Genomic DNA, 26,194 nt, shown 5'->3' with positions numbered 1-26,194 from the left:
ATTGATCAGTGTATCCACACCGCTAATATCTTGGCAAGGCTGCACCACATCTCTTTGCCCACAGGAATCAGTAAGGTGATGTGCGGCATCTGGAACCTGTAATTTTTAATTAACTGTATGATTATTCAGCATCATTATAGCATGTATGGGATTGTTACATTATGCTGACACTTAATCCATTTGGCACAGTGACCACTTCAGAGGCATCCCAGAAAGCAGAAGAATTTTCTTTTTTTTTTTTTTAATTTTTTTTTGGTAATGTTTATTTTTGAGAGATAGAGAGAGACAGAGCGTGAGCAGGGGAAGGGCAGAGAGAGGGAGGGAGACACAGAATCCGAAGCAGGCTCCAGGCTCCGAGCTGTCAGCACAGAGCCCCACGTGGGGCTCAAACCCCTGAACCGTGAGATCGTGACCTGAGCCAAAGACGGACGCTTAACCGACCGAGCCACCCAGGCGCCCCAAGTAGAATAATTTTCTAATGCAAAACCTTTTGGTGAGAAGAAAAGCATGTGTCAAAGTCCAGTTTTCTGAGTGTGCCACAAAGTATCACTCTTCTCTCTCCCCTTCTTTTCTTTCGTCCCCTCATACAGCTGTCACGTGTGTGGATTTGAGACCGAGCTCAATGTCCAGTTTGTCAGCCACATGTCACTCCACGTGGACAAGGAGCAATGGATGTTTTCCATCTGCTGCACCGCCTGTGACTTTGTCACCATGGAGGAAGCAGAGATAAAGGCTCACATTGGCACCAAGCACACAGGTGACCATCACTGTTGGTCCTTCTCTCCTCCATCCCCCAACCTGCCAGCATGCATGCCCACCTGGCAGAAGCGTCCTCATCACCCCGCGACACTGACATTCCCTTCCTCAGAAGGGAGGACTTTCCCAGGGTCTTGGAGCCACAGTGTCCCGTGGCCATCCTGCCATTGCCTGGCACAGCTTGGGCCTCGCTGATCTGAAAGACCCACACGTTCAGATGCAGTTGTGAGGTGCTGAGCCATTGGCTTGTCCTCACCCTGGGTGTCGTCATCCTAGGTAGCAGCCGTCGGGCTCTCGTGATGCCCTTCCCCTTGTGTCTTCACATGCTGGATCTCATTTAAGCCTCGTAGGCCTCTGAGGCCGATGCTACTGTTCCCGTGCTATAGGGGTGGGGAAACGGAGGCTTCACAGAGGTGAGGCATTCAGTCCAAAGTCAGCAATTAGGATGTGCCTCCAGAAGCTTGGGCCCAAACAGTTTCCATTCTAGCCTATTCTCACTGCTGTTCTGACAGGTCCGAGCAACCCTTGGCAGAGGTTTGAACCTTTGTGGTTCTCTGTGCCAGGACACTGTGTGCACGTACTTTAACAGGCTCTGCTCCTGTCCCGTGAAACTCCGGCCCTGACACATATCAGGTCTGCTCTGGGAGGGGGGCGGGGCAGAAAACCGGATTCTCCCCAAACAGCCTGATTGCTCTCCAGGCTGTGTGTGGCCAAGACTTTGCCAGTGTTCTCCTTCCATTTAAGGCTCTTGCCATTCTTAATGATGTTAACATTTTGAATCCACCATGCAATTATCCTCTCACAAGTGATGGTTACAAATGACACCAGCGTGGAGTCATTAAATGAGAATGAGGAAGAGCCTCCCCCACCCTGCGTTGTGTGGTGCTTACAGATTATGAGCTGATGTTGCCAACTGCCAACGCTGGGTGTTGGGTCAGCCCCTCACATCGTTGGCCCTTGAAGGATTTGAGAAGGGGAAGTTCCTGACAGTTGTGCTGACGATGTGCTCAGCCGAGACGGATCTCTCTTTGCTTTACCGGCCGCTTTGGTTCCAGGGTGCCAACAGCAATAAAAGCTTGCTTTTATCATAAGTTGAGAAGCTATGACTTGGAGGTCTGCAGAGAGCCATTATGCCGGGTGAGAAGGTGCCATTTCTACCGTTGGTTGTCTCGCTATAACCACATTAGCACCATGGGCAGCAGGTGAGCTGGGAAGCCCATGTCAAAGACAAATTAAATTCAGCATCTCGGGAGTGCCAGTGGAGGGAAAGGCCAAACTCTCTTCCATTTCCGCTGGCTTTTCAGATATTCCGCCCCCCCCCCCCGTTTCTGTTACTCTCCCATTCTTCTAACCCTCTGCACCCCAAGGATGCCTAAACCCAGTCGAGAACCTTCCTCCTCCCTCCCCAGGCCACAGCCCCTCTGCCACCACCCCACCTCAAGGAAGCCGTAGAAACCATAGAAACCAAAATGGCTGGAAAGCCGTTGGATTTAGAGTCACTTAATTGTCATTGGTGGAAACTTCACATTGACAAGTAACCAATGTAAACACACTCATTGCCACAGGGAACACAGAGATCTTGTTCCCTCTGAGGTGGTAGGGCTCCTTGTCTACCTGCAAAGAATATTCTTGTTTGTTGGCACAGAGAGCCAGAAAGAAATGCATTAAAGAAGTTGCTTTTTTAATACAGTAGAAGCCTGTAACACTGCTGCTATTAGGGAATAAGGTTATAACCTATTTTATAGTTTTGGGGGTTTTTTTGGGTTTTTTTTTAGCCAGGGAGACAGTTTTTTTGTTTGTGTTTTTTTTTTAAGGGCCAAATAGTGAATATTTTAGACTTTCAGTCCATACGGTTTCTGTCACTACATTCAGCTCTACCATTGGAATCTGAAAGTAGCCGAGACAATACACAATTGAGCAGGCCTGGCAGTGTCCCAATAAAACTTTATTTACAAAAGCGGGAGGCTAGATTTGGCCAAAGGACTATAATTTGCTGACCCTTTTTATAAGCTAATGGTTCCACAGTGAGGGTTTCTTGCATCTAGTTGCTGTTTTGAAGTGTTTGAATTTGACCCAAGATATGTCCATCTAAATCTGCAAATTAATAAACTGTGTAATTACAAAGTTATGATATAGAGCAGTATATATACTATGTAATACATATTATACTATATATTCCTGAGAATAGGAAGCTTATCTAAGTTGCTGCTGTCTCCCAAGCACCTAGACCAGTGCCTGCACAGTGCAAGTGAGGAGTAAACATTCGTCCGGTGAATGAATATGTGTGCCCGAGCATGTCTACACACATTTGTGTGTTCTAAGCAAGAAAATTATTCAAACGTGCCCCTTACCGAACCCTGAGAGTCTACTGACTTATGCATATAATCCATGTGGAAGAAGGTACTTGGGATGGAGGAAAACACATTTTGAATTCTGGATTCTGGTTCTACACCCGATGTTACCATAAATAACGCTGCAAATGTAGGAACTCATTCGACTTCTCTGGGCCATCCATTCCTTGACCTTTTGAATGTGCAGGAGATGTCCAGCAGGCATAAGACTCTCATTTTGTGGGCCTTGTGCTCTGATTTGATTTACCTGACATAGAAATGGACACCTTTTATTTCAGTACATTAAGAAATCCTCAATGCTTTCTTGTTACAGAAGTGAAGTGATCTCTGCAAGGGAAAAATATTCCCTCTGGTTGCTTCTGATTTCATCAATGCAAATTTTGCTGCAGTTTTTAAATGTTGCAGTAACAGCACTGAGGAATCTGAATAGCTCTTTGGAAAATACCACCATCAATACTTTACCCTCACACCGACACCAAAATAAATACCAGAAGACTTACACAATCCCCTTAACAAATCAGCCCTAGAAAAGCTTGAAGGAAATAGAATGTTTATCAAACTTCCAGAGTGAGAAGGATTTGTGAAAGCTTAAGTGATACAAAAAATGGCAAAGGAAAAGAATCAAGAGATTTGATGGATAAAAATATCTTCTTCTATTTGCCAAAGAAAAGGAAAAGATGGGAAACAAAACCCAAAAACCAGCCTGAAATGACAGAGGCTATATATTTACTATACAGAGAATTGATATAAACTGGTAAGAAACACTTTGGGTCTCTAAGTGCAGAATTTACAAAGGGCATAAACAGTCCATACATAATAAAAGAAATAAAGGCTAACCACTCCATCTAAGGAACCTCACTAGCCACCAGTTAAAACTCAAGAGTGGCTTATGTTTCATGTATCACGTGAGGAGTGTGTTTTACAGCATCACCCACGATCGCCAGATGCTGCTGATACTGATGGCCATGACCCTACAGGGTGGGAGAACTTTTCAAAACTACTTAGGTAGTGTAGACCAAGAGGTTTGAAAATGCCTGCAAGTCAGTCATCTTTCTTCTGGGAGTCTGTCCTTAGGAGAAAAAAAATCAACCAGTGGAATATTAATTTTCACTTAAAATTTAATTTTAAGGAAATACTTAAGTAATGTAGGATAAGTCTACTCCAAGGATATATAATACTGTCATTTAAACCATTAACTCATAATTATTTTCATAAATTTTTTGAGAGCCAACTATGTGCCAGGTATATAAAACAGCATGGGAAAATACAAAGTGTTAATTATTGTTGTTAGTATTACTTATAAATATTATATGTTATATTTTATAATAATAATACATTTTTCTGTAATGCTTGCAATGAGCTAGGCATTGTTCTTAGTGCTTTATATATAAAAACCCATTTAACCCTCACAACACACATATGAGGCTGCCGATATGATCCCCATTTTTAAGATGAGATCATTGAGGCACTAAGTTAAATACCTTGTCTTAAGTCATTCAGCTTATTAATTGGAACAGGTGGCATTCAAACTCAGGTGTTCTGGATCTAAAGTCTTTATTCTTAACTATTTTGCAATTAACAGCAACGATTTTAAAATAGATATGCTTCTAAAAAAAAAGAAGTATGTCAAAAATGGTGTTTATATTGAGGTGGCAAGACAATTAACCATTTTTTATGGTCGCAGTTTATCATTTTGTGTCATTTTAGATTATGAAATTGAGGTTTTTAAAAAAATTTATTTAAAAAATTTTTTAACGTGTATTCATTTTTGAGAGACAGAGACAGAGGGTGAGCAGGGGAGGGACAGAGAGAGAGGGAAACACAGAATCCAAAGCAGGCTCCAGGCTCTGAGCTGTTGGCACAGAGCCCACCACGGGGCTAGAACCCACAAACCGTGAAATCATGACCTAAGCTGAAATCAGACGATTAACCAACTGAGCCACCCAGGCGCCCCTAAAATATCGAGGTTTTTTTTAAAGTTCACTTCAGCTGGCTGTCCTCACGTATGAGATTGCATTGCCTGTGCAGAGAATCATTCACCAAGAATCCTTGTGCTGGGGCACCCAAGTGGCTCAGTTGGTTAAGCATCCAACTCTTGATTTCAGCTCAGGTCATGATCTCATGGTTCATGAGACTTAGCCCCACATCGGGCTCTGCACTAACAGCACAGAGCCTGCTTGGGATTCTTTCTCTCTTCCTCTCTCTGTGCTCTCTCTCTCTCAAAATAAATAAACTTAAAAAAAAAAAAAAAGAATCTTTGTGCTGCTGAAAGTAAATGACCCCTTGGATGACAGCAAGCTGTGGACTGAGTTGACAAGGGCACCCCAGCTCACTCCCTACAGACAGAGCAAAGGGAGAGGAGGACTGAGAGCAGAGGAAGCGGTGTGGGGTAGGGATTACAAGTTGAGCGGGCTGGGCTGTTTCCCCATGCCGAATCGCAGAGTTGCTGTCATGACACCTGTGTATTTACACAGTGATTAATTTAGGCAGCTCTGCCCACTGCCTTAAGCCTGAAGGTACTTAAAGCTGTTGTTAAAGATGGTAATTAAAATCATATGTTTTCATTCTAAAAACTAATTTAAAATAATCACTTGCAATATTCTGTGAATGAGACCCATCTTAGAGGATGGATTTGGTGAAGAAATAGACTTAGGGCCCCCACTGAAAATATTCTGTCTACAAAATGTGACTAAACCTAGGTCACATATTAGAGACCGCCGATGACAGGGCTGGCTTTCACATACCTTCCTTGTACCAAAGGAGGTCTATACTTTCAAGGCATATTCCATCCCTCCTTGGGGGTCCATGAATGAGGTCACATCATGTCTGTCCAGGAACCAAGTTCAGTTCTGCCAGGAACAAGACTTGGAAACACTGTAGGAGGGTAAATATTTTTTTCCTTCCTCTTTTTAAAACCTGTTTTTAAATTTTTTTTTTTCAACGTTTATTTATTTTTGGGACAGAGAGAGACACAGCATGAACGGGGGAGGGGCAGAGAGAGAGGGAGACACAGAATCGGAAACAGGCTCCAGGCTCTGAGCCATCAGCCCAGAGCCCGACGCGGGGCTCGAACCCACGGACCGCGAGATCGTGACCTGGCTGAAGTCGGACGCTTAACCGACTGCGCCACCCAGGCGCCCCTAAAACCTGTTTTTAATTGGACAAGTAATTTACGGCATTCTAGACAATTTTGAAAACCAAATAAAATAAAATAAACATAACACTAATAATTTCACACACTAGCTGTAACCACCATTACAGCTTTGTTTGCTTCTGGACTTCTTGTGCCTATGTACGATATATGACTTATTTTTTAATCTTCTAACAAAGAAAGTTCGTTTCTAGAGTTTACAATCACTAGATTACTGAAGCACAGTCTCCCTATATCACCTACCTTAACCTAAAATGATGGGGTTGTTTTGATTATGTTTGGGGAGAACTGACAGCTTAACAATATCAAATCTCCTAAACCATGAACAGTGTAGAGCCCTCCAGTTATTTGGGGGTTTATAAGGTACATTGTTAATTCATTACAGTACACGTTTAAGTCATAAACCATTTCATGGGTAGTGTAAGAGTCTTACAATAACGTAGTTCTCTGTCCCCTCTCCTAGCCTTTATGCTTTTGCTGTCATACATTTACTTATATATATGTTATAAACTCTCTATTATATTATGTTTACCAAAATTACTTTTATGATCTCTCAAAGAGTTTTAAATAATAAAAACTCACGTGGGTTCCAGCCTCGTGTCGGGCTCTGTGCTGACAGCTCAGAGCCTGGAGCCTGCTTCGGATTCTGTGTCTCCCTCTCTCTCTGCCCCTCCCCTGCTCACCCTCTGTCTCTGTCTATCAAAAATGAATAAACGTTAAAAAAATTTTAATAAAAAAATTTTTACCCCCAATTTCATAATCTAAAATGACACAAAATGGTAAACTGAGACCATTAAAATTACCAATTGTCTTGCTGCCTCAGTACCAATTTACCCTCGTGGGTAAATGCATGCTCTTCATTCTTTTGTGTAGATCCGTTTTTACATTTGGTGTCATTTTCCTTCTGCCTGAAGAATTTCTTTTAACATTTTCTGTAATTCTAGTCTGCTGGTGATGAATTCTTTCTGCTTTTGGGGTGGGGAGGAAAGTTTCATTTTTGAAATATTTTTCACAGAGTACAAGATCTCAGATTGACAGGTGTTCCTTTCAGCACTTTAAAGATGGTGCCCCACTACTTCTCACTTGCATTGTTTCCAGTGAAAAATCTGTTGTCATCCTTATTTTTGTTCCTCTGCACATAATGTATCCTTCTTCCTCAGGCTGCCGGTAGGATTTTTTCTTTATCACTAGTTGAGCAATGAGATTATGATAGCCCTTGATATAGATTTCATCTTTTTTTTTTTTTTTTTTGAGAGAGAGGTGCACACATGAGTGGAAGAGGGGCAGAGAGAATGGGAGAGAGGGAATCCCAAGCAGGCCCCACACCCAGTGTGGAGCCCAACATGAGACAAACCCAAAACCCTGGGATCATGACCTGAGCCGAAATCAAGAGTCAAGAGTTGGACACTTAACCGACTGAACCACCCCAGTTCCCCAATTTCTTCAGCTTTCTTATGCATAGGGTTCATTTTGCCTCTTGGATCTGTGGGTTTATGGTTTTTCTCAAGTTTGGAAAAGTTTTGGCCTTTTCAAATTTTACTGCCCTTTCCACCCAATCAGGGACACTCCAATTAAACTTATATGAAGCTATCTGAAGGCATCCTACAATTCACTGATGTTCTTTTCATTTTTATGATTCTTTTCTCTCTCTGTTTCATTGCAGATAATTTCTATTGCTATTATCTTTAGGGTCCACTAATCTTTTCTTCTGCCATGTCTAAATTGCTGGTAACCCCATCCAGCGTATTTCTCATCTCAGACATTGTAATTTTTGTAAATTTCTCTCTAGAAATTTGATTTGGATCTTTTTTTTATATCTTTCACATCTCTAACTTTTTTAATATTTGGAATGTAGTTATAATAACTGTTCTTATGTCCTTGTCTGCGCATTTTAACAACTGTGTCAGTTCTAGGTCAGCTTTGACTGATTGATTACCCCATTTCAGGTTGCGTTTTCTTGTTTCTTGGCATGCCTGCTAATCTTTATTTGGATGTCAGATATTGTGATTTGCCTCGTTGGGTACTGGTTATTTTATATTCCTATAAATATTCTTGACCTTTGTTTTAGGGTGCAGTTAATTACTTGGAAACTATGATTCCTTTGTGTCTGGCTTTTGTGACTTGTCAGGCAGGTCTGGAGCAGTGGTCAACCTAGGGCTGATTACTACCCATTACTAAGAGATCTTCCTCAGTTTCCCACCGAGTGTCCTGGGAATTATGAGTTTCTCAAATTTAGCTAGTGGAAACAGCACTCACTGTTTTCTAAGCCTTTTTTTCTCTCCAGCCTTGGGTAGTTTTCTCACACAGGTGCTTTGGTCCCTACTCCACTGAATACTCATGGGGGACCCTCTATAGGTCTTTGAGTCCTTCCTCTGTGCTGCTCTCTCCCCTCTGGGAAACCTCCCCTCTCTAGACCCTGCTCTGTGAAGTCTAGCCGTACTGATCTCCCCAGACCCTCAGTGCTGTTTCCTCAATTCAGTGAAACTGATGGGCACTGCAGCCTGGAGACTAAAGTCTCTTAAGGCAGGAAGTGGGCCACCTCTTTTCTTTCCTGTCTCTCAGGGATCACTCTTCAGTGCCTGATGTTCAACGCTGTAAAAACGATTGTTTGAAAACAAAAACAAAAACTCTTGTTTGATATATTTTGTCTGGTTTTGTTCTAGTTGTTTCAGTCACGATGGTAAATCCAGTCCCTAACACTTCATCTTGAATGGAAGCATTAGTCTCTTGACACTGGGTTTTAATGGCCCACCGACTGGTTCACTCCTGGTTTTGAGGGAGAGTCCAGTGCACTGATAAAGAGCATGGATCCTGGAGTAGGGCCAACTGAAATCTATGCTTTGCCACTTCCTAGCATGTGACTTAGGCCAAGTTGCCCTGACTGTGCCTCCCTTCCTTCATCTGTAAAATGGGGATGGTAACCATTGTGCCTCATTGGATTTTTGAGAAGATACAATGAAATCATGCATTCAAAGCATGAGAGAGTTCCCAAGTACCACAAGTGTCATCACCATCGATGACGGAGACCTGAGATCCCAGTCGGTGCACTAGGAGAGCTCTAGAAGCCTCACTTTGTGTTCCCTGAATGATGATGCAGCCATGAAGCCCAATTCCCCCACCCCTAATTGCTGTTATTTCAGGGTTACCATCTCCTAAATAACAGACCTGGCTTTGGGGGTTTTGTTTGTGTTTTCAGGAGAAGACAGGAAGACCCCCAGTGAATCAAATAGCCCCTCTTCATCCTCCCTCTCAGCTCTGAGTGATTCAGCCAACAGCAAAGATGATTCAGACAGCTCCCAGAAAAACAAGAGTGGAAACAACGTGCTGGTCATCTCTGTTGTGCCTGGGAGCCAGCCCTCACTGAATAGTGAGGAAAAGCCAGAGAAAGGTAAGGGAGGAGGTTGTGGGCCTGCTCAGTCCTCCCCAGTCTGGGAGGATGACCCAGCCTTACAAATCAGCCCTTGAGGGGAGTGATGTTGGAAAATAGATGTTCGACCTGTGAACAGTGTAATGCTGTCGCCTAAAATTTGTATTTCTTTCGGCTTTAGTGGCATCCAAATACAGGGTGGGTAGATGGGCAGTGTGGCATTGATTCTGGAGCTGTATGTTCAACTCCTTTTACCACCAAGATGCTGGGCGCGGTGCCTGAAAGGGGAGGAGGAGAAACAGTGGGATGTCTGTCCCACTCCTGTCCCTCTGCCACGTGCACCCGCACACCCAGCTCCCGTCCTTTCAGGGTTCGAATGCGTTTTTTGCAACTTTGTCTGCAAGACGAAGAACATGTTTGAGCGCCACCTGCAGATACACCTTATCACCCGGATGTTTGAGTGTGACGTGTGCCACAAGTTCATGAAGACACCTGAACAGCTGCTGGAGCATAAGAAATGCCACACTGTCCCCACCGGTGGGCTCAAGTAAGGAAAGCAAGTACAGAACCTTTTACTGTGTTGTTATTTAATACCCTTCCCCATCCCTACCCCAGCCCCTCCCCGAAGGTTTGGGGGGTCATCGAGAGGGAGAGCTTGGCATGGGGCCAGTTAGTCAGCTACCTTTCGCTGGATGTGAATTAGACTTGTTGCCCAGGGGTCCAGCAGACACAGCAGGAGAATCCATTTCACCAATATCCTAGGATTCCTGGCAAGCAAGAGGACCTGGCGGAGGAGCCCAGCATGCAGGGGGAGACTCATCCTACACTGCTTGAGTTTTGTTCAGACTTGATTTTATGGGCTTGGGGGTTCGTGTCCCCAGGTGTAAGTCATTACGCTGTCACAGCACTTCACCATTTCTATTTTTTAGATGATTCGCCATATACATCTTTTAAACAAGCATTACGACCACCCCATCTGCACAACACCCCCAGCTATTGGATCCTTGCCTTTTCGAACAGGCAGGAGGCAGTGTTTTTCATGCAGAGATCATGTGCCTCGGGTCTTCCTGCAGACGTGCCTTATGCCTTCCCAGGAACTGGGATTGGGATCTCCCTGGCTAGCCTTCATGAGACCTGACGTTTCCAGTCACACATTATTCACAGGTCCCCAAAGACCTAGACCACAAGCATCATCATTAACCAATATTTGCAAGAAGCCCTCTGGTCTGAAGTGAGACCCATCAGTTATTATCAAACACACGGTGTGTCTGGCTTGATAATAGGTGCTGAAGGGCAAACAAGGAATAAAACGTGATTTCCACCCTCAGGAAATTTATGTCCTAGCACTACCAGAATTTAATCTTCCCAGTGATTCCGAAATCAGCCCCTGTTCACAAAGCACTCATGACCTAGTAGAGAAGGAAGCATACGTCGTTGAGTACAGGAAGACACATAAGTTTCTAGGCACAATTATTCATGTTTAGCTGAAATAACCGTGTAATTAAAAGAATGAAAACTTATATTTTACTTGACACAAGAAAAAACAAAAAAAGAACCTCTTGTTTTAACCATTTTTACCTTTGAAACTCACAAATTGCCAGAGAGGCGGCATGACTCTCCCGAATGGGTGAGGGATGGAGAGACCCAAAAGGACCCTGGGGGCCAACCTGGGGGTCGAATGTCGGGAGCAATGCAGGGTTGACTCCTCCAAGCTCCTGCCTGGTCAGAGGCACCCTCCTCAAAAACTTTACGAAACAGAGGAGTCAGGGAGCAGCACCTACTGTCCAATTCCGTTTTGTTTCACTCTTGGGGCACTTAAGTGGGAGGGGGAGGGGATGTTTGCAGGGATGGGGGAGGGGAGATTATAATCCGAGACAGCCAATAAATGGGAAATGCCCAGCAAGCGCTTATTTGGGAATTTGATTTGGTTTGTTCCCACTGTCCCTTTCTAAATACTTGTTTACTCTTATTTAAAGAAAAGAAAAAAAGCCATGTACTTCCGTGGTTGGACTAGCACTCATTGCCCTTCCCAGTAGCCCCGTCACACCCATTAACTCTGCGGCCCCTGCCAGTTGTGGCTTTGTCAGTTAGCCTTTCCTTGGGGACCTACAGAGTCCCGAGCCTCCGACCCATTGGGGAGAATGCACAGTGAATGCTGATGCTTTTGCCAGTACAGACACTTCCGGTGTGGTGCTAACGGTCCCCTGTGTAATAGTTTATGTTCTAGGATGACCAAGTAGAAGAATACTTTGAAAAAATTGATAATGCCTTCTGGCTATACAGTGAGTCTTTGTTTTGTTTTGTTTTGTTTTCCCTTTGCCATATCAGAGAATTAATTTGCCTGAGAGAGTGTCTTTACGATAAATAACGGGAGCACAGAAAACCCTTAGCACTTTGCCTGAGCAGCGAAAGAAAGATTGAGCTGTGGGTCACAGAAATGTCCTTAAAATGAAACAGACTGCCGATGTCTAAGTTGCTTTTCTGTGATGGAACTGCTTGTACTCTATATCCTGTTCATAATGCAGATCAAATAAGATTATACTATTATTTTTCTTTTGCCGTAGCTCAGGACAGTGGTGAGTTTCAGACTCCTCTAGGTAAGGCCCAGCTTGGCGTAGGGGTTGTGTGTGCACCTGACCTGGGAATGGGCTTTATATTTCTCTCGTGTGCACTCTTCTGTGAGCTGAGGTTCAAAGGCTAACGGCGAGCTTGGCGCTGAGGAGCAGTGCACGGTGCACTTGGTTGTGTTGGGCTCTGCTGAACACCTCTCCAAACCCTCAGAGGACAGACCACTCCTGGGCCCTGCCCCGCAGGTGCCAAGCAAGGGCTGAGGCAGCCACTTTTGCATTTGCATTCTTTGTGCAAAGAGAGCAAACACGCTACAGCTATCCTGTCAGCCACCAACTTGAGCCTTGCGGCTTCCAAAAGAGCAGCTCAGCAGAATTTGTAAACATGCCCTCACTGCTCCTCCTAGCCCCTCTGGACAGCCAGGAGGCTTGGGGGTGGCATAGCCTCACTGCCTAGGATGGAGGAACCGAGCCACGGAGAGGCCCAGGCTTGGTCCCAGGGCACATCCAGATATAGCCCAATGAGGTGACGGAGCTGGGACCAGAATCTGCCAGAATTACGTTGTAGAGACCAGTCCAGTAATGAATCAGTGCCTACTTTACCGGGCACTGCAGAGAACGCAGAAGAAATGTAAGATATGGTCCTGCCCACTGAGAATTCATGATCCAGTTGGATTGCTATTATCTCCATGATGTAATAATCTTCTAATAATGTCTTCAAAGTCCAGAGAGCAGTCGCCTCCCTCCCTCCTTATCCCTCATTAGTGATGGGCTGGTGGGTGGGCCTCCCTCTCCCACGCCCCATCCTGGTCCGCATCTGCCTTCCCCGATGGAGAACCAGGACTGCAGGAGACAGGATTTAGGAGCTCAGACCTATGTATAGACACACACACTCACACAGACAGACACACACAGGCCTTCTCATCCTAACAACCCTTTCAATAAGCACGATTCTGACCCCTATGACTTTCTGTTTGCCGGAGGTAGCTCTCCCCCTATAAGCTGTTCTTCAAAACTCTTAGCCTTTCTGCGTGTGCTTGGTGTGGTGCATGAAAAGTCGATTCTTTGTGTTGCTCCCATCTCGAGGGGAGGTCATGAGGTTTAGACCTCTGCTATGTCTGGTGGGAGGCGGGGAGGGCTCCGAGGGGACGGGCGGGGAGGACGGAGGGGAGCAACCGCTTATTTATTCCTCGCACTTCTTCTGCTCCCCTTCCTGCGGGCTGGTGCTCACCGGTCCAGCCAGGAGACCCACAGTAGGCCGAGCGTACCTTGCCAGAGCGGCTCCTTAGTGGGGACGGCTCTGTCGGCAGAGAGAGCCAAGCGGGTCGTCTTAACCCTGGAGAGGTGGCAGGGCTGGGCTGGGCAGGGGCAGGGGCAGGCCAGGCCTCAGAGTTTGGGGGGGGGGGTGCGTGAGGGGAGGCTGGCGAGGAGGGTAAAGGCGGGGCCGCAGCAGAACCTGTCCGGTTGAACCTTCCCCTTTCATTGCTTCCCCCACCCCACCCCCCCCCACCCCCCGGCAGGTGCCCATTCTGCATTTATTCCACCAACCGCCCCGCTGCCATGGAGTGCCACCTCAAGACCCACTACAAGATGGAGTACAAGTGCCGGATCTGCCAGACGGTGAAGGCCAACCAGCTGGAGCTGGAGACGCACACCCGGGAGCATCGCCTCGGCAACCACTACAAGTGCGACCAGTGCGGCTACCTGTCCAAGACCGCCAACAAGCTCATCGAGCACGTGCGCGTCCACACCGGGGAGCGGCCCTTCCACTGTGACCAGTGCAGCTACAGCTGCAAGCGCAAGGACAATCTCAACCTGCACAAGAAGCTGAAACACGCCCCACGCCAGACCTTCAGCTGCGAAGAGTGCCTGTTCAAGACCACACACCCCTTCGTCTTCAGCCGCCACGTCAAGAAGCACCAGAGTGGGGACTGCCCCGAGGAGGACAAGAAGGGCCTGTGTCCGGCCCCCAAGGAACCAGCCGGCCCCGGGGCCCCGCTCCTCGTCGTCGGGAGCTCCCGGAATCTCTTGTCTCCCCTGTCGGTCATGTCCGCCTCCCAGGCTCTGCAGACCGTGGCCCTGTCGGCTGCCCACGGCAGCAGCTCAGAGCCCAACCTGGCACTCAAGGCTTTGGCCTTCAACGGCTCCCCTTTGCGCTTTGACAAGTACCGGAACTCGGATTTTGCCCATCTCATTCCCTTGACAATGTTATACCCCAAGAACCACTTGGATCTCACATTCCACCCTCCCCGACCTCAGACTGCGCCTCCCAGCATCCCCTCACCCAAACACTCCTTCCTCGCCTATCTCGGACTAAGAGAAAGAGCAGAGACTGTCTGAGGACAGCCGTGTTCTGTACCAAAAACAAAGAGACAGAGACAAAAACAGAAAACAACACAAAACAAAACAAAAAACCCACAAAACTTAAACACAACCCCAGCAGGTTTATGTTGCTGCAAAACCTACAGACCCGCCCTGGGTCTGAACCACGTGTACTGTATATCTTTAGTAAGGAATAGAGAATTGGCTCTGTGTGTATACCTATTGCATTGACCTGAAAGCTGCTTTATCCAATCTTCAGAGAGGTGACCTACTGCATACTTCTACCTTCAGAGGCATGCCTCCCCAGCCACCCACTCCCACTCTCAGCCCCTTCTCCGTACTTTTATCTGAAAGGAATTTTGTCTTGTTAGACCCTAAAGAGAGTGTCCTTAATAGCAATCAGCACTTGCAAGCTTATGTACTGGTGCATTTTGTTTTCTGTTGGGTGAATGGGGCGTGTGGGTGTTGCGGATTCTGAAAGAGAAAGCCGTGTGTCGTGTGCCATGACATTTCTATTGCACATCTCTTTGTACTGGCTTCTTTCACAGCGATGAACATTCTTTTCCCTCCTGGGTTGTTCATCCATGACAGTCTCTCCCCGAGCTCCTTCGTCACCTTTCCCTATTTTATGGCTACAGAGTGGTAGGGCCTGGTGCTTAGTCGATGAAGGACTGGTAGACACCCGCAGTGCTGCTTGAGATTTCCGACAGGGTGCCAGAGACCTTGTGCTCAGATCTTCTTGGTTATGAAGATGTGAGAACCAAGAGACCACTCTGGAAGAAATATCTCGCAGAACTGCAGCCAACATCACAAAACTTGTGTGTTTTGTGTGTGTGTTCATACATATACAATGTGTATGGTGCACACACTGCATCATTTGTTAAAGGGCAGATTATATATATATATGATTATATATATATATGATGTATTAATTCAGTGGTTACCATTCATTTGCAGGAAAAAAAAACTGTATGAGTGAAAAATTTTATGGTTGATAAATCCAGCCAAGGAGATTAAAGGGGTTTGGATAAATTCTGGGTATCCATGCTCAGACTAAAAAAAAAAAAAAAAAAAAAAAAAAAAAAAAAAGGCAGTTTTTTGCACAGTGCTTTGGTCTTGCACTACTTTTTGTTTCTCATCTGCAAAAAAAAAAAAAAAAAAAAGTAAAAGGAAGAAAATGTACCTTTTATATGGAATGAGTAGACTGTATGTTTGAAAATTTTGTCACAACCTCTTTGACATATAACGACCCAACAAAAAGGTGCTGTTTAGTCCTACGGTTCAATTTATGCCCCTGAGAAGTTTCCCTTGTGTTTGCAGATCGTCTGGCTATAGTGGTATTCTCCATGTTATTAATAATTCTGTATTCCATTTTGTTAACGCCTGGTAGATGTAACCTGCTAGGAGGCTAACTTTATCCTTATTTAAAGCTTTTATCTTGTGGTCATTAAAATGGCAACTTATGTGCAGCACTTTATTGCAGCAAGAAGCAGATGTGGATTGGTTGCAGAGCCCTTTGCTAATCCTAAAAAAGTAAAGGGTGATTTAACAAGAAAAAAAAGAATCTTTGGCAGAATATGTTAATTGCTTGTATTTTTAAGACAACAGAATTTCCAGTATGAAACAGGCTGAAAGAGCAGGAAGAAATGTGCTTTGTATAATAATGGAAAGATTGGAATATAAAAGTTTATATATTATTTATCTATTGACGAACTGGTGTACAAGAGGAATGCCTTCTTACTGCGTTGCTGTTTTCCATCACGTGTTATCCTAGAGTTGGGGTTTTTCTTTTCATCTGTTTCACCAGGGGAAAATAAAAGCATCCCTAATTTTCTTCCTCTAGTCAGTTTGCTTCACTGAAAGCCCTCTCGAACTTGGTACAGTTCTACAGGAAGCCAGAAGACTGTACCATCTGTCCACACCATGGACTCCCCCACCCCCATATCATCCTCCTTCCCCCAGACCGAGCAGGTGTGATACACTTCTCTTCGCCAGTCATCCAGCCCTGGAAAACCTGTTTACACTAAGGAGATGTCCCCAGGGGCAGGGAGGCTGAGCCAGCTAGGGCAGGAAGCTCCCGAACCCTCGGTCATTCTCCAGCAGAGACATTTGTTCTTGGCTATGTTAGAAATGTCGTTCAACCTCGCCATGTCAATGTCTCGGTAAAAGACACTATAGACAGTTATGGACAATACACTCCAAGAATACTGGGCTTATGGGTGGGTTGGTTTTTTGTTTTTTTTTTAAGTCTTGTCTTTATCCCCATATAATGGAGAATGTGCCACTTGGCTAATAATGTGCTTTCAAAATTACAAGTTCAGTGATGATGACAGAATAGAGGGCCACGGTGATCCCATTGAGGCTGGCAGAAAAGGTGAATCACACATAAGCACCAGCAGGTTAAAAACCTGAAAGGGTGGCCCCTACATTTAGGACTACAGGTTTTACAGCATGCCACTTGTGCAATATGAGGTCCTAGGCTGATACTTTCAAGATTGAGAGGGATGTTGGAAGGAGATGTTTACTGCTCAAATGCCATGCATTTCACTGCTTGCCACTGAACTTGTATTTGAATGACTTAGTTATGCTTAATGTAATTGGGCAACTTTTTTAGCACTTTGGAAAGAGTCATCAATCTTTCTGGTAAATTATAAAAGTTTTCTGAGTGAGAAAAGGTGTGTTTGGAGTTTGTTTGACTTTTTATATTATTATTATTGTTATTAATAAAGAAAAATCTACAGCATTTTTCAGACTCCACCGAGATAATATATACCCTCGAATTTGGTTTGCAGTTTGATACTCAGGGAAGGATTATTCCATAGATATCCTTTCCGTGTAAAACACTAACGTCTTTGAGAAATTCACCTGCCAACTAACTTCAATTCTGTTTTCACTATGCATTCTTCAATGAAAGCTAGCTTATTTTTCCATATAGTACGGCAGTTAGCATTCTCAGCACTTTCTTCTATCCTTTTTTTAATTCTTCATATTATGTTCAGATGATCATACTGTCAAGGTTTGTGTACATTACTGAAAATTTGTATTGTATAAAGCTTTTTGCATTACAAGGCTGTACAGGGTCATTTTGACAGTAACTGGTATATTTCTTTGCATCTTATGTTGCATTGCCAATTTCTAGTGTATCCAGTTTGGAAGTATAATATACTCTAATTAAACAAAAAAAAAAGGTTGGCTATACTCTTTGTTTCTTTTCTTTTTTTTTTTTTTTTTCTCTCCTTGGTTGCCATCCTTGACTACTTATTAGTCGCAGGGTTTTATTTGTCTTGTTTTGTTCCCATTTTAACTTTTCAGCGTATTTTAAATAAGTTCAGGAAATGTCCCCTTCTAGTTACAGCTATAGCAAAATGCAAGTTTTGAACAGCGATGGTGATAATGCAAACTGTCATTTTGTAAGTCATTAATAGACATTAAGGCTGAAAGCATATCCATCATTCAGTACAGTTGCAGGCCGGCTCCTTCCTGAAATTACGTAGTGACATTTTAAAGTGTTCACCAGCCTTACCCTCTCGTGCTTAACATCATTTTACTGACCCCATAGCCAAAGGGCAGGGGGGAAGCAGATGAATAATTCCATTTCTCCTAATGAAGTTTGGCAACTATGAGATTTTAATGAGGGGGGAAATAGTCTATTTTGCAAGCTAAATAATAATCTATCCAAATGCAAGTAATAGTTCACCATTCAAAGGAAGGTACCAGAGAAACAAACTGAGACAAAAAAAAAATATATGAAACGCACACTAAGTTGAAACAATAATTTTTTGAAATCCATTTTAAAGTTCTGTTCATTAGAGATCTTCCCTATGAATCGATGATGGTTGATAAAAAATACAAGCAGCAAAAGAAAATGTTCTATCCAGTTCACAGCTTGCATGCTTACAAATGTAATGTCCTTTGCTCTTTGTAAGAAATTATGAACTGCTTCACTCTAGCATTTAAAAAGGTCAAATTTACTTTTCATAAAAATGAGATAATGTAGGAAAAGCCACTTGGAAAATGACCAGTTACTAATCAGACACTATTTTCGCCTTCAGTTTTTCGTCCAAAAGCTATTTTTAGGGAATTGAATCAAGTTCTCTCAGTTTATTCAATATCAGTTGTGTTTGCAGGCAGCTGATATTTACTGAAAATATTAAAATAAGTCAGACTTCTTTGCCTTTTGCTAGCACTATAGGCCAGGGTGGCTTCTCATTTTGTACACATATTTTTTTTCTTAGATCCCACACCTACCTCACATTTTCCCTGTGGTTGAGAAAAGCCAGAAATACAAAGAAAATAATCAGTTTCATAATCGTCTTCCACTAACGGGCTTCCAGTGACTGAGGAATGATTGGGATTGGAGCCATCTGTGACGGAACAGACCACAGCCTCTAACATCTTCGCTTACGTAGAATGCTGCATGTGCACGTGGGCAGCTCCAAGCCAGTATTGTGGCCCCCTACTTGAATTTAATCTGAAATCATACATTTCCTACTGTCATGTTAAATAAATATACTTTAAGACTCAAGGCCATGTTTTCTATAATGTGTCTATGGCTGATTGGCTCTCTTTTTTGGCCACCAAAAAGTCCCTGACAATTTAACAGAGCCCCAGTGCTAGTCACAGACAGGCACAGGGAGAAATCTCAAGGTCTGATGAGCACATGTACCTCCTTCCCCACAGATTAATCATATTAGAACCCCCACCTGCCAAAGATCATGTGGGGCTTGTGAACTATTTGAAGAAGAGGACACATCCCATTAGTTGCTAAAACAGAACTCAGGTCACCCCAGTGTTTTCGGTCCTTGGGGAGGAAGGAGACCCAAGAGGAGCTCTTCACGTACAAAAGGGGAGGGGGGAAGGAAGAGGACAGCAGCTGAGTGACTGCATCCCGCTTCCAGAAGACAACGTAGAACTGGAATCCTTTGCGCCCTGTGAGCAAAATCACAGGACAAAATAATGCCGTTGGGGATTTGGACTCCATTCTAAGGAGCCACCAACCACAAATATTCAAGAGACCCCAGCCAACATTCTTACTTACACCACTGTCTCAAAACAGAAAAGTCCTACACAAAATGAGGTTTATTTTGCAAATAACTACTGTTAAGTAACAAAGCAGGTATCCAAAAAGCAGTCCCTGGGGTAAATAAAGTGCGGTGACTGTGGGGACTAAGGTGCACAATCTTCCCCTGTCCAAGCTCTGAATGGACTCAAGTCATCAACCAAGACCTCTTCTTTATGAGGTAGCAGATCTATTGATAAATTCTTTCTTGATCGCTGGATCTATAAAAGAGGAAATGCAAATGTTGCTCACACTGGTCAGAGCTGCAAAGAGGAAAAAGAAAGTCAACTGCTGTATCCCTTTGGAATTCTGTTTTGACAAGAGTTAGGATAAGTATTCGTTCGTTAGTCCTTAGTTTTCAGTAGAATTATTGACCTAGAGCGGATTCCACCTCAATTCACACTTCAAACTTATTTTCCCCTATGCCAATCCCTAACAGGTAGCTTTCTACCCTAGTTAGTGCAAATAGCTAGATTACAGATAGTGTTTTCCAACCCTGAGGGCCATTACCATGGAGTCGGATCACCTGAATTGGAGGCCTAAGCTATAGGTTAAATTGGGTGATCTGTAACACTCCTACCCCCTAACAGATATCGCATAATAAACTATGATTCTATCACTCTCTAAATAAGCAAAAATCAGCCTTTGGAAACAAAGTGGTCACAAAGTAGAATCCTTGAAAGGCAGTTATAGCAAAAATGACATCTCAACATTTTCAAACTACAACAGACTTGTGGGAGAAAAAAAAAGTGGCTAAAAATATTGTTCTGCTGTCTTCAGTTTGAGAGGTCTAAAACTTTTCTCTTCTGATTAAACACTAAATCATCGTGCTTATATAGCCTGCCATCATCTTGAGGGTGGCTCAAACATTATGTTACCAAACTGTGGGTACTTAATCTGGTTAGATGGGTTAGGGGGTAACTAGATGGGGATGGAAAGTGTTTGCCGGGCTGTCTTCATTTCTCTAACTTCACCCCCTCCTCCCACCCCACTCCCCACTGTTTTAAACCTAGTCCAGGTAACTAGCACAACTGTGTCCTCTGAGCCCTCTGCCACCACCTGCCACGTTTCAAATGTTTTCTGTAGAAAGGCAAACAGTTGCTTTTAACAAGTAAAAAGACATTTTAGTCTTAATACAATGAAAGAATATACTAAATATGCTTATTTTTCTACTTGTTTAAAAAAAGATTCTCAGCCCCAAAACTCTAAACACATTAAGAAAGTTCCCGGTCACTTCCATTGGATGGAAAGTCTCCACGTGTTTACAGAAACACAGGAAAATAACTGATCTATCCCTGTCATCAGACAATTAAAGCCAAGAGTCTGGGTCTAGCCACTGGTCTAGGACGAGGGAAATTTATCTAGCCATCCTCTGGCCTGGATGTAGGGCTCCAGCCAAACCATTCCAGAATGGTGAGTGTCTTTTCGATCTTAAAGATTTCTAGACAGGAGATGCCATCACTTGGCCTCAGCGTACTCTTATTTTTATTTTAACTGAAATTCCTAATTGGTGGTCCACACTTTTCAGTGTGTCTTATAAAGAACCAACAAGCCCCCTGTCCTCTTATGTCCCACTTCAAATAGAATGCCATAACATTCTACATGGGTTTGATCAGCATTTGTAGTGACACACACCCCACCCCCATCGCCAATCTATTTTCTAGGTCCCCCTAAAAAGCAGAACCCTGAGATTTATTTGGGGAAGCAATTCTAGAAACAAAAGTGGAGAACCATAAAGAGTGAAGCAAGTAAGAAGGGAAAGCCAACCCCCGGGGTGTATTGACCAGCTGGTCATTGCTGTGAACAAGTAGGATGCAATCCTTCCAGAAACTCTCATGAGAAGCTGTATAAATGTATCTCAGAATTGACAGCCCAAGGGACAGAAAAAAGAAGGGGCTGGAATAGCCCCAGAGAGTTAACTGCCTTGCACTTCCAGGTTTACCCATGATTTAGAATGTCTGCACAGTTTCCCACAGGCAGCCACAAAGGTGGCAAAGAAGCCAATGGTGCAGAATGTGAGAGGCGCCTGGTGAAGCCAAGGGCAAGTGCTGTCAATTGCATCTGACCACAGCTGGTTACTATTGCAAAGGTTGGCTTAAGAAGGTGGATTTGTGAGATGGGGAACCATAGGTATCCAATGAAATCATCATCTTCAGCAAGAACGTTGCCATCACTTTAGCCTCTAAACCAATGTTGGCCACATATCCAACCTACTGAGTTAGCTCAAAGCCCTTCTCCTTTCCCCACACTGAAATTGGGCAGAGCCAAAGACAGACAGTATTGGGTCATGATGCTACGGAATGGAAGGGGTGGCACATAAGAAGAAGGTGAAGGCTCCATACAATAGAGTCTCTCTAGAGTCTGCCCTTTGGGGTTTGCTCTCTGATGTCTGTGAAGGAATTGAGCTCTTCTAGGACTCCATTAGGGGAAAGTCACTTGACAAGGACATTGGCTGCCTCCCACCTCAGACAGCCTCCTTGACCTAGGGGAGCCACGTGAGAGCCCAAGTGAGGCCAGAAGAGGGGAGCCATCCCCCAGGCTTCTGAGGCCAGCCCCAAGCCCAAGCAAAAGGCATCCCCTGGTATCTCTCATAAGTACCAACTTACCATGAACAGGGGTCCAGCAAAGGGATTGGCAGCCAGACCTCAGAGAGAAATAAAATGGTTACATTTGGCTTACCTGGCATTGTTCGTGTACACAGGTTTCCCTCAGGAACCTGGTGCTAAGCGGGGAAGTATCTATCCTCAAGGAAAACAGCTGATTGAAGATAGAAATAGTCAGGATATGGGTCATCTCTGTTTCTATTTCTAACCCACAACTAGCAGTCCTCCTGCTAACAGAGGTTTGGGCTAAGCATGGACTGATGATGGAGAGTTACATAGCTACATAGAAAATATATATAAAGAATGCATACAATACATACATAATATAGACATAAACATAAAAGATGTGTGTATTTGTGTGAAAGAATCCAGAAAGAAGGCCAGAAATTTTATTATTCTGGGATTCACCTTATTAAAATTTTTTTTTCATTTTTCCTTTGTGCTGCTGAAAATAAATGCAGGTTGATGAAAGGGTAACATATGAAAAGAATAATTAAGAGTCAAGGAAATCCCATTAATCAGCATATCTTCCTGCCCTTCTTTTTCTACAATTAACTAAATGGGCATAGCAGTCATCACCACACTATCAGTCAAGGTCCCGTCTCTCTATGGCATCAGACAATGGACAGCAGCAGCAATAGCTAAATATACAGGAGTCTTGGTTACACAAAGAGGCCATGTATCTTTTTAAATGGGCACAGTAATAATTTCCTGCTGATGAAAGAGTTTACACTTTGGCTTGTCTGCCTCTGAGTAAGGCTAAATTGTGTACATACATGATTTTGTGTCATAAGATCCTGTCTTTAAATATGAGTCCCTCATATTACCCAGAATTCATTGCCTCCCTCATTATTATTCCCCACACTTATTCTTCACACACAAAGTGCCTATCCCAGTTGGCCATATTCTAAAGCAAGCCCAAGCCTATCCTACCAATCACTTCTCCCCCTGACTCCTCTTCCATTCTAACCGTTTCTCTGCTTTTCATTCATTATTTACTAAGCAACAAATATGTGGGAAGTCATGTGCAAGCAGCTGGTATGAAACAGAGACAAATAAGATACTTTCCTCAGCTTTAAAGAGTTTTATCAACCAATAGAAGAAATGCATATTTGAGCAAATGCATTATAATACCAGGAAAAATACACATATATTGCTGTGGAAAAGTTGAATAAAGAGATACTAATTCCAACCAGGGTGAGAGGTGGCTTTATGAGGGATATAATCCCATACAAACTGCAATTTAAACGATGAGTGGAATTTTCTAGGCAGAAAAAGTGGGGAGTGCAGTCCAGATTGAAAGAACAGCTTGAGAAAAGGCAAGAAGGTGAGAAATTGCATGGTGGGTTCTGTTGTGCTAGGAGATTATAATGAAATCAAACAAAGCCAGCTTGTGCAGGGCTTCAAACCCCTTGTTAAGGAGACAGAATGTCTAAACAACTCCGCAGTTAATAAGCACTAAAAAAAAAAAAAAAAAAAAATTGAGGAGGAGAATGGCATAATCTGACCTTTGTTTTAGGCAGATAATTCTAACAGCACTACAAAAGGAAGACTCGAATGACAAAAAGGCAGAGATATGTGGTATATTCAGAATGTCCTAAAGGGAAGCCATTGTCTTCTCCCTCAGACCTGCCCCTTAACCATGTATTCCTCAGCTCAGTAAAGGGCACACCAACCTCCAAGTGATCCAAGCTACAACACCTGGGCTCAACTTTGCCCCCTTCTCTCTCTCTCCTTCTGTCTCTTCCTCCCTTTCTTTGGACAGTCAATCCATCAGAGTTGTGCTTATTTTATCTGCGGAGTATTTCATGAATCTATCCTGTCTTTCCACTCTTAACGTCCGGTGCAGGTCCTTAGCATCCTTGCCAGGTGTCTTTGCAATGGTTTCCTGTCTGAATAGGACATTTTTGTGTGGGAAAGACTGTACAAATTTATTCCACAGCTCAGAATTAAGTTCATGATCAGACTTGCAGACACAAAGATGAGAGGTGGAGCCAGGGGACAGGATGATAACATCATGGTAGCAACAGCAACAACAAAACAGCGGCAGAGCGCCAAAGACAGGATGTTGGGAGATTCCAATTTTAGTGGAGAAGCAGGAGGAAGCAACAGAAGAGACTTAGAAGAAACCATCAGAGAAGTCATCGACAAGCGCAACATTGTTAGAGAAATCCAAGGTTAGAGAGAATTTTTTATACGACATTGGATGAAAGGATGAGTAGTGTGAAGTCGGATTTTAGTCTTTTCCAATTTGATGGCCATTGACGGTCTTTGAGGATGTAGTTTCAGAGACAGGTTGGGAATGGAAACCAAATTCTCACAGGTTAAAGAATGAATTGATGGTGAGGATCCAGTCACAAGGAGAAAAGTCTGCTCTTGTAGTGAGTTTGGTAGTGGGAAAAAAAAAATCATGCATGCCTACCCCTTGCCAAAAGATGCCCAATCTTCCCTTTTCTCTCAAGGAAATCTACTCTTTTCCCTCTCCTAACTTCACTTGTCTTCAAAGAGAGAAGCGTAAGCTACTGACATTACAATCCCTAGCCACACTCCAAACCAATTTTCCATACCACTTTTGATGTAACTCATCCTTTGAAGTGCATGAAGTCTGTGTTCACACCATGCCTCCTGTTGCTGTGTCTGCCTGGACCAGTTTCTGTTAGCCACAGACATCCGCAGGAAACGGACTGCATGAATAAAATTTAGTAGCAGTTCTTCTAACTACGAGAGTCTAGAGAAATGCAAAAAAAGATGACCAAGAGATGGAAAGTCACCCTCCAAATCCCCTCTACTGTTGCCAGAACTATAAAATAAGGATTTCTGTGTGGAAAGATGAAGGCTTAGAAAGGAATATGATAGGTCTCTAAAAAAAAAAAAAAAAAAAACAAAAAAAAACCCATGATGGATGTGGCCAGAGAGCACAGACTTAGTCACCAAATTCCAGAATATTAGGCCCAGGGGGTAAATCTTGAAGCCTACAGAGGTTGTTCATGTTGGAGCCCTAACTAACTGTCCCTTTCTAACGTTGTCCAAACCCGACCTTTGTAAGAGCAATGGATCTCAAACCCTTCTAGGCTGCACACCGCTTCAGCTAGGGAAGAAGAGATACAGCTCAATTCTTCTGCCCCAGCTTGCTGTCATCCTACCAACAGGAAAAAAAAAAGTCACCCTCATCAGACATAATGGAAAGAAAGGTACCGGATTCTGTGAGATCGAAATGAAATAATCTGTTATTTATTAAATATCATGGCAAAATTGTTAATTCATGCCAGAAACACAAATATAAACGTTATCATATTGAAAGCATTTATTCTGAAGGAGACCATCTGGCAGAGCCTCGCAGACCACACTTTGAGAAGCAGAGGGTGTCACCATGCCGGGCTCTGCCATTAAAGCAGCAAACCCAGAGGAAGTGAAAATTGAAGGGTTTTGAGGGGAATGCCTTGCAGTAATGACATCTGCTAGATACTTGTCATGTGTTTCTTGAGAGGTGGGCCTGCTTTTACAAATGTTGTTATATGAAAACCTACATTTTCAAAAAAAAGGGGTGGTTATTATTTCAGGTTCTCTCCCTTTAAAAATGGATTCTTTCCTTAGGCACCTAATTCCAGAAGAGTATTTACATACAAATGTATACAGCATTTACTGCTGAACAGAAAGTCTAGACAGAAGCTGAAGGACAACGTAGGACAGCTGAAGAGTCAGGAGACACGATCAGTTAGAGATGAACCAAAAATTTTAAATACTGTACAACATTATGCGATTATAAAGTAAATGCAAGTTTCTTTTGTAAAACATAGTTTTTAAAAACCTCACACTGTCACACTCTTCGCAGAAGGGCAGGAGTATCTATGACATGGAAAGCATATACCCTCTCTGGAGATGCACGGAGCACTGGTCACACACAAAGTAGAGGAAACCTTGCATTCCAGAAAAGAAGAAATGTTGATGGCAACTGGAAGAAACACCCGATCTCCTTCAGGGTCCAAGTGAACCGGTCTCACCTGGCTGCCCTACATTT

At 43.6% G+C, this 26,194-nt stretch overlaps 1 protein-coding gene across 1 annotated transcript in view; it reads left to right on the top strand.

Annotated features, from left to right (window-relative positions):
- The window catches only part of ZNF827 (zinc finger protein 827), a 172,261-nt gene extending 156,714 nt beyond the window's left edge, over positions 1-15,547 (top strand). The window contains 4 exon segments of the mRNA XM_047091194.1: positions 591-757; positions 9,455-9,646; positions 9,995-10,172; positions 13,713-15,547. Coding sequence (XP_046947150.1) covers positions 591-757; positions 9,455-9,646; positions 9,995-10,172; positions 13,713-14,532 — 1,357 coding nt within the window. The 3' untranslated portion in view covers positions 14,533-15,547.
- Positions 15,548-26,194: the final 10,647 nt, after the last annotated feature.

This window comes from Lynx rufus, unplaced genomic scaffold, assembly GCF_022079265.1.
Source record: "Lynx rufus isolate CCGP_SWC_20201006 ecotype Redwood Valley unplaced genomic scaffold, mLynRuf1.p SCAF_3, whole genome shotgun sequence".
NCBI lineage: Eukaryota > Metazoa > Chordata > Mammalia > Carnivora > Felidae > Lynx > Lynx rufus.
This window is presented reverse-complemented; position numbering and strand designations above follow the sequence as displayed.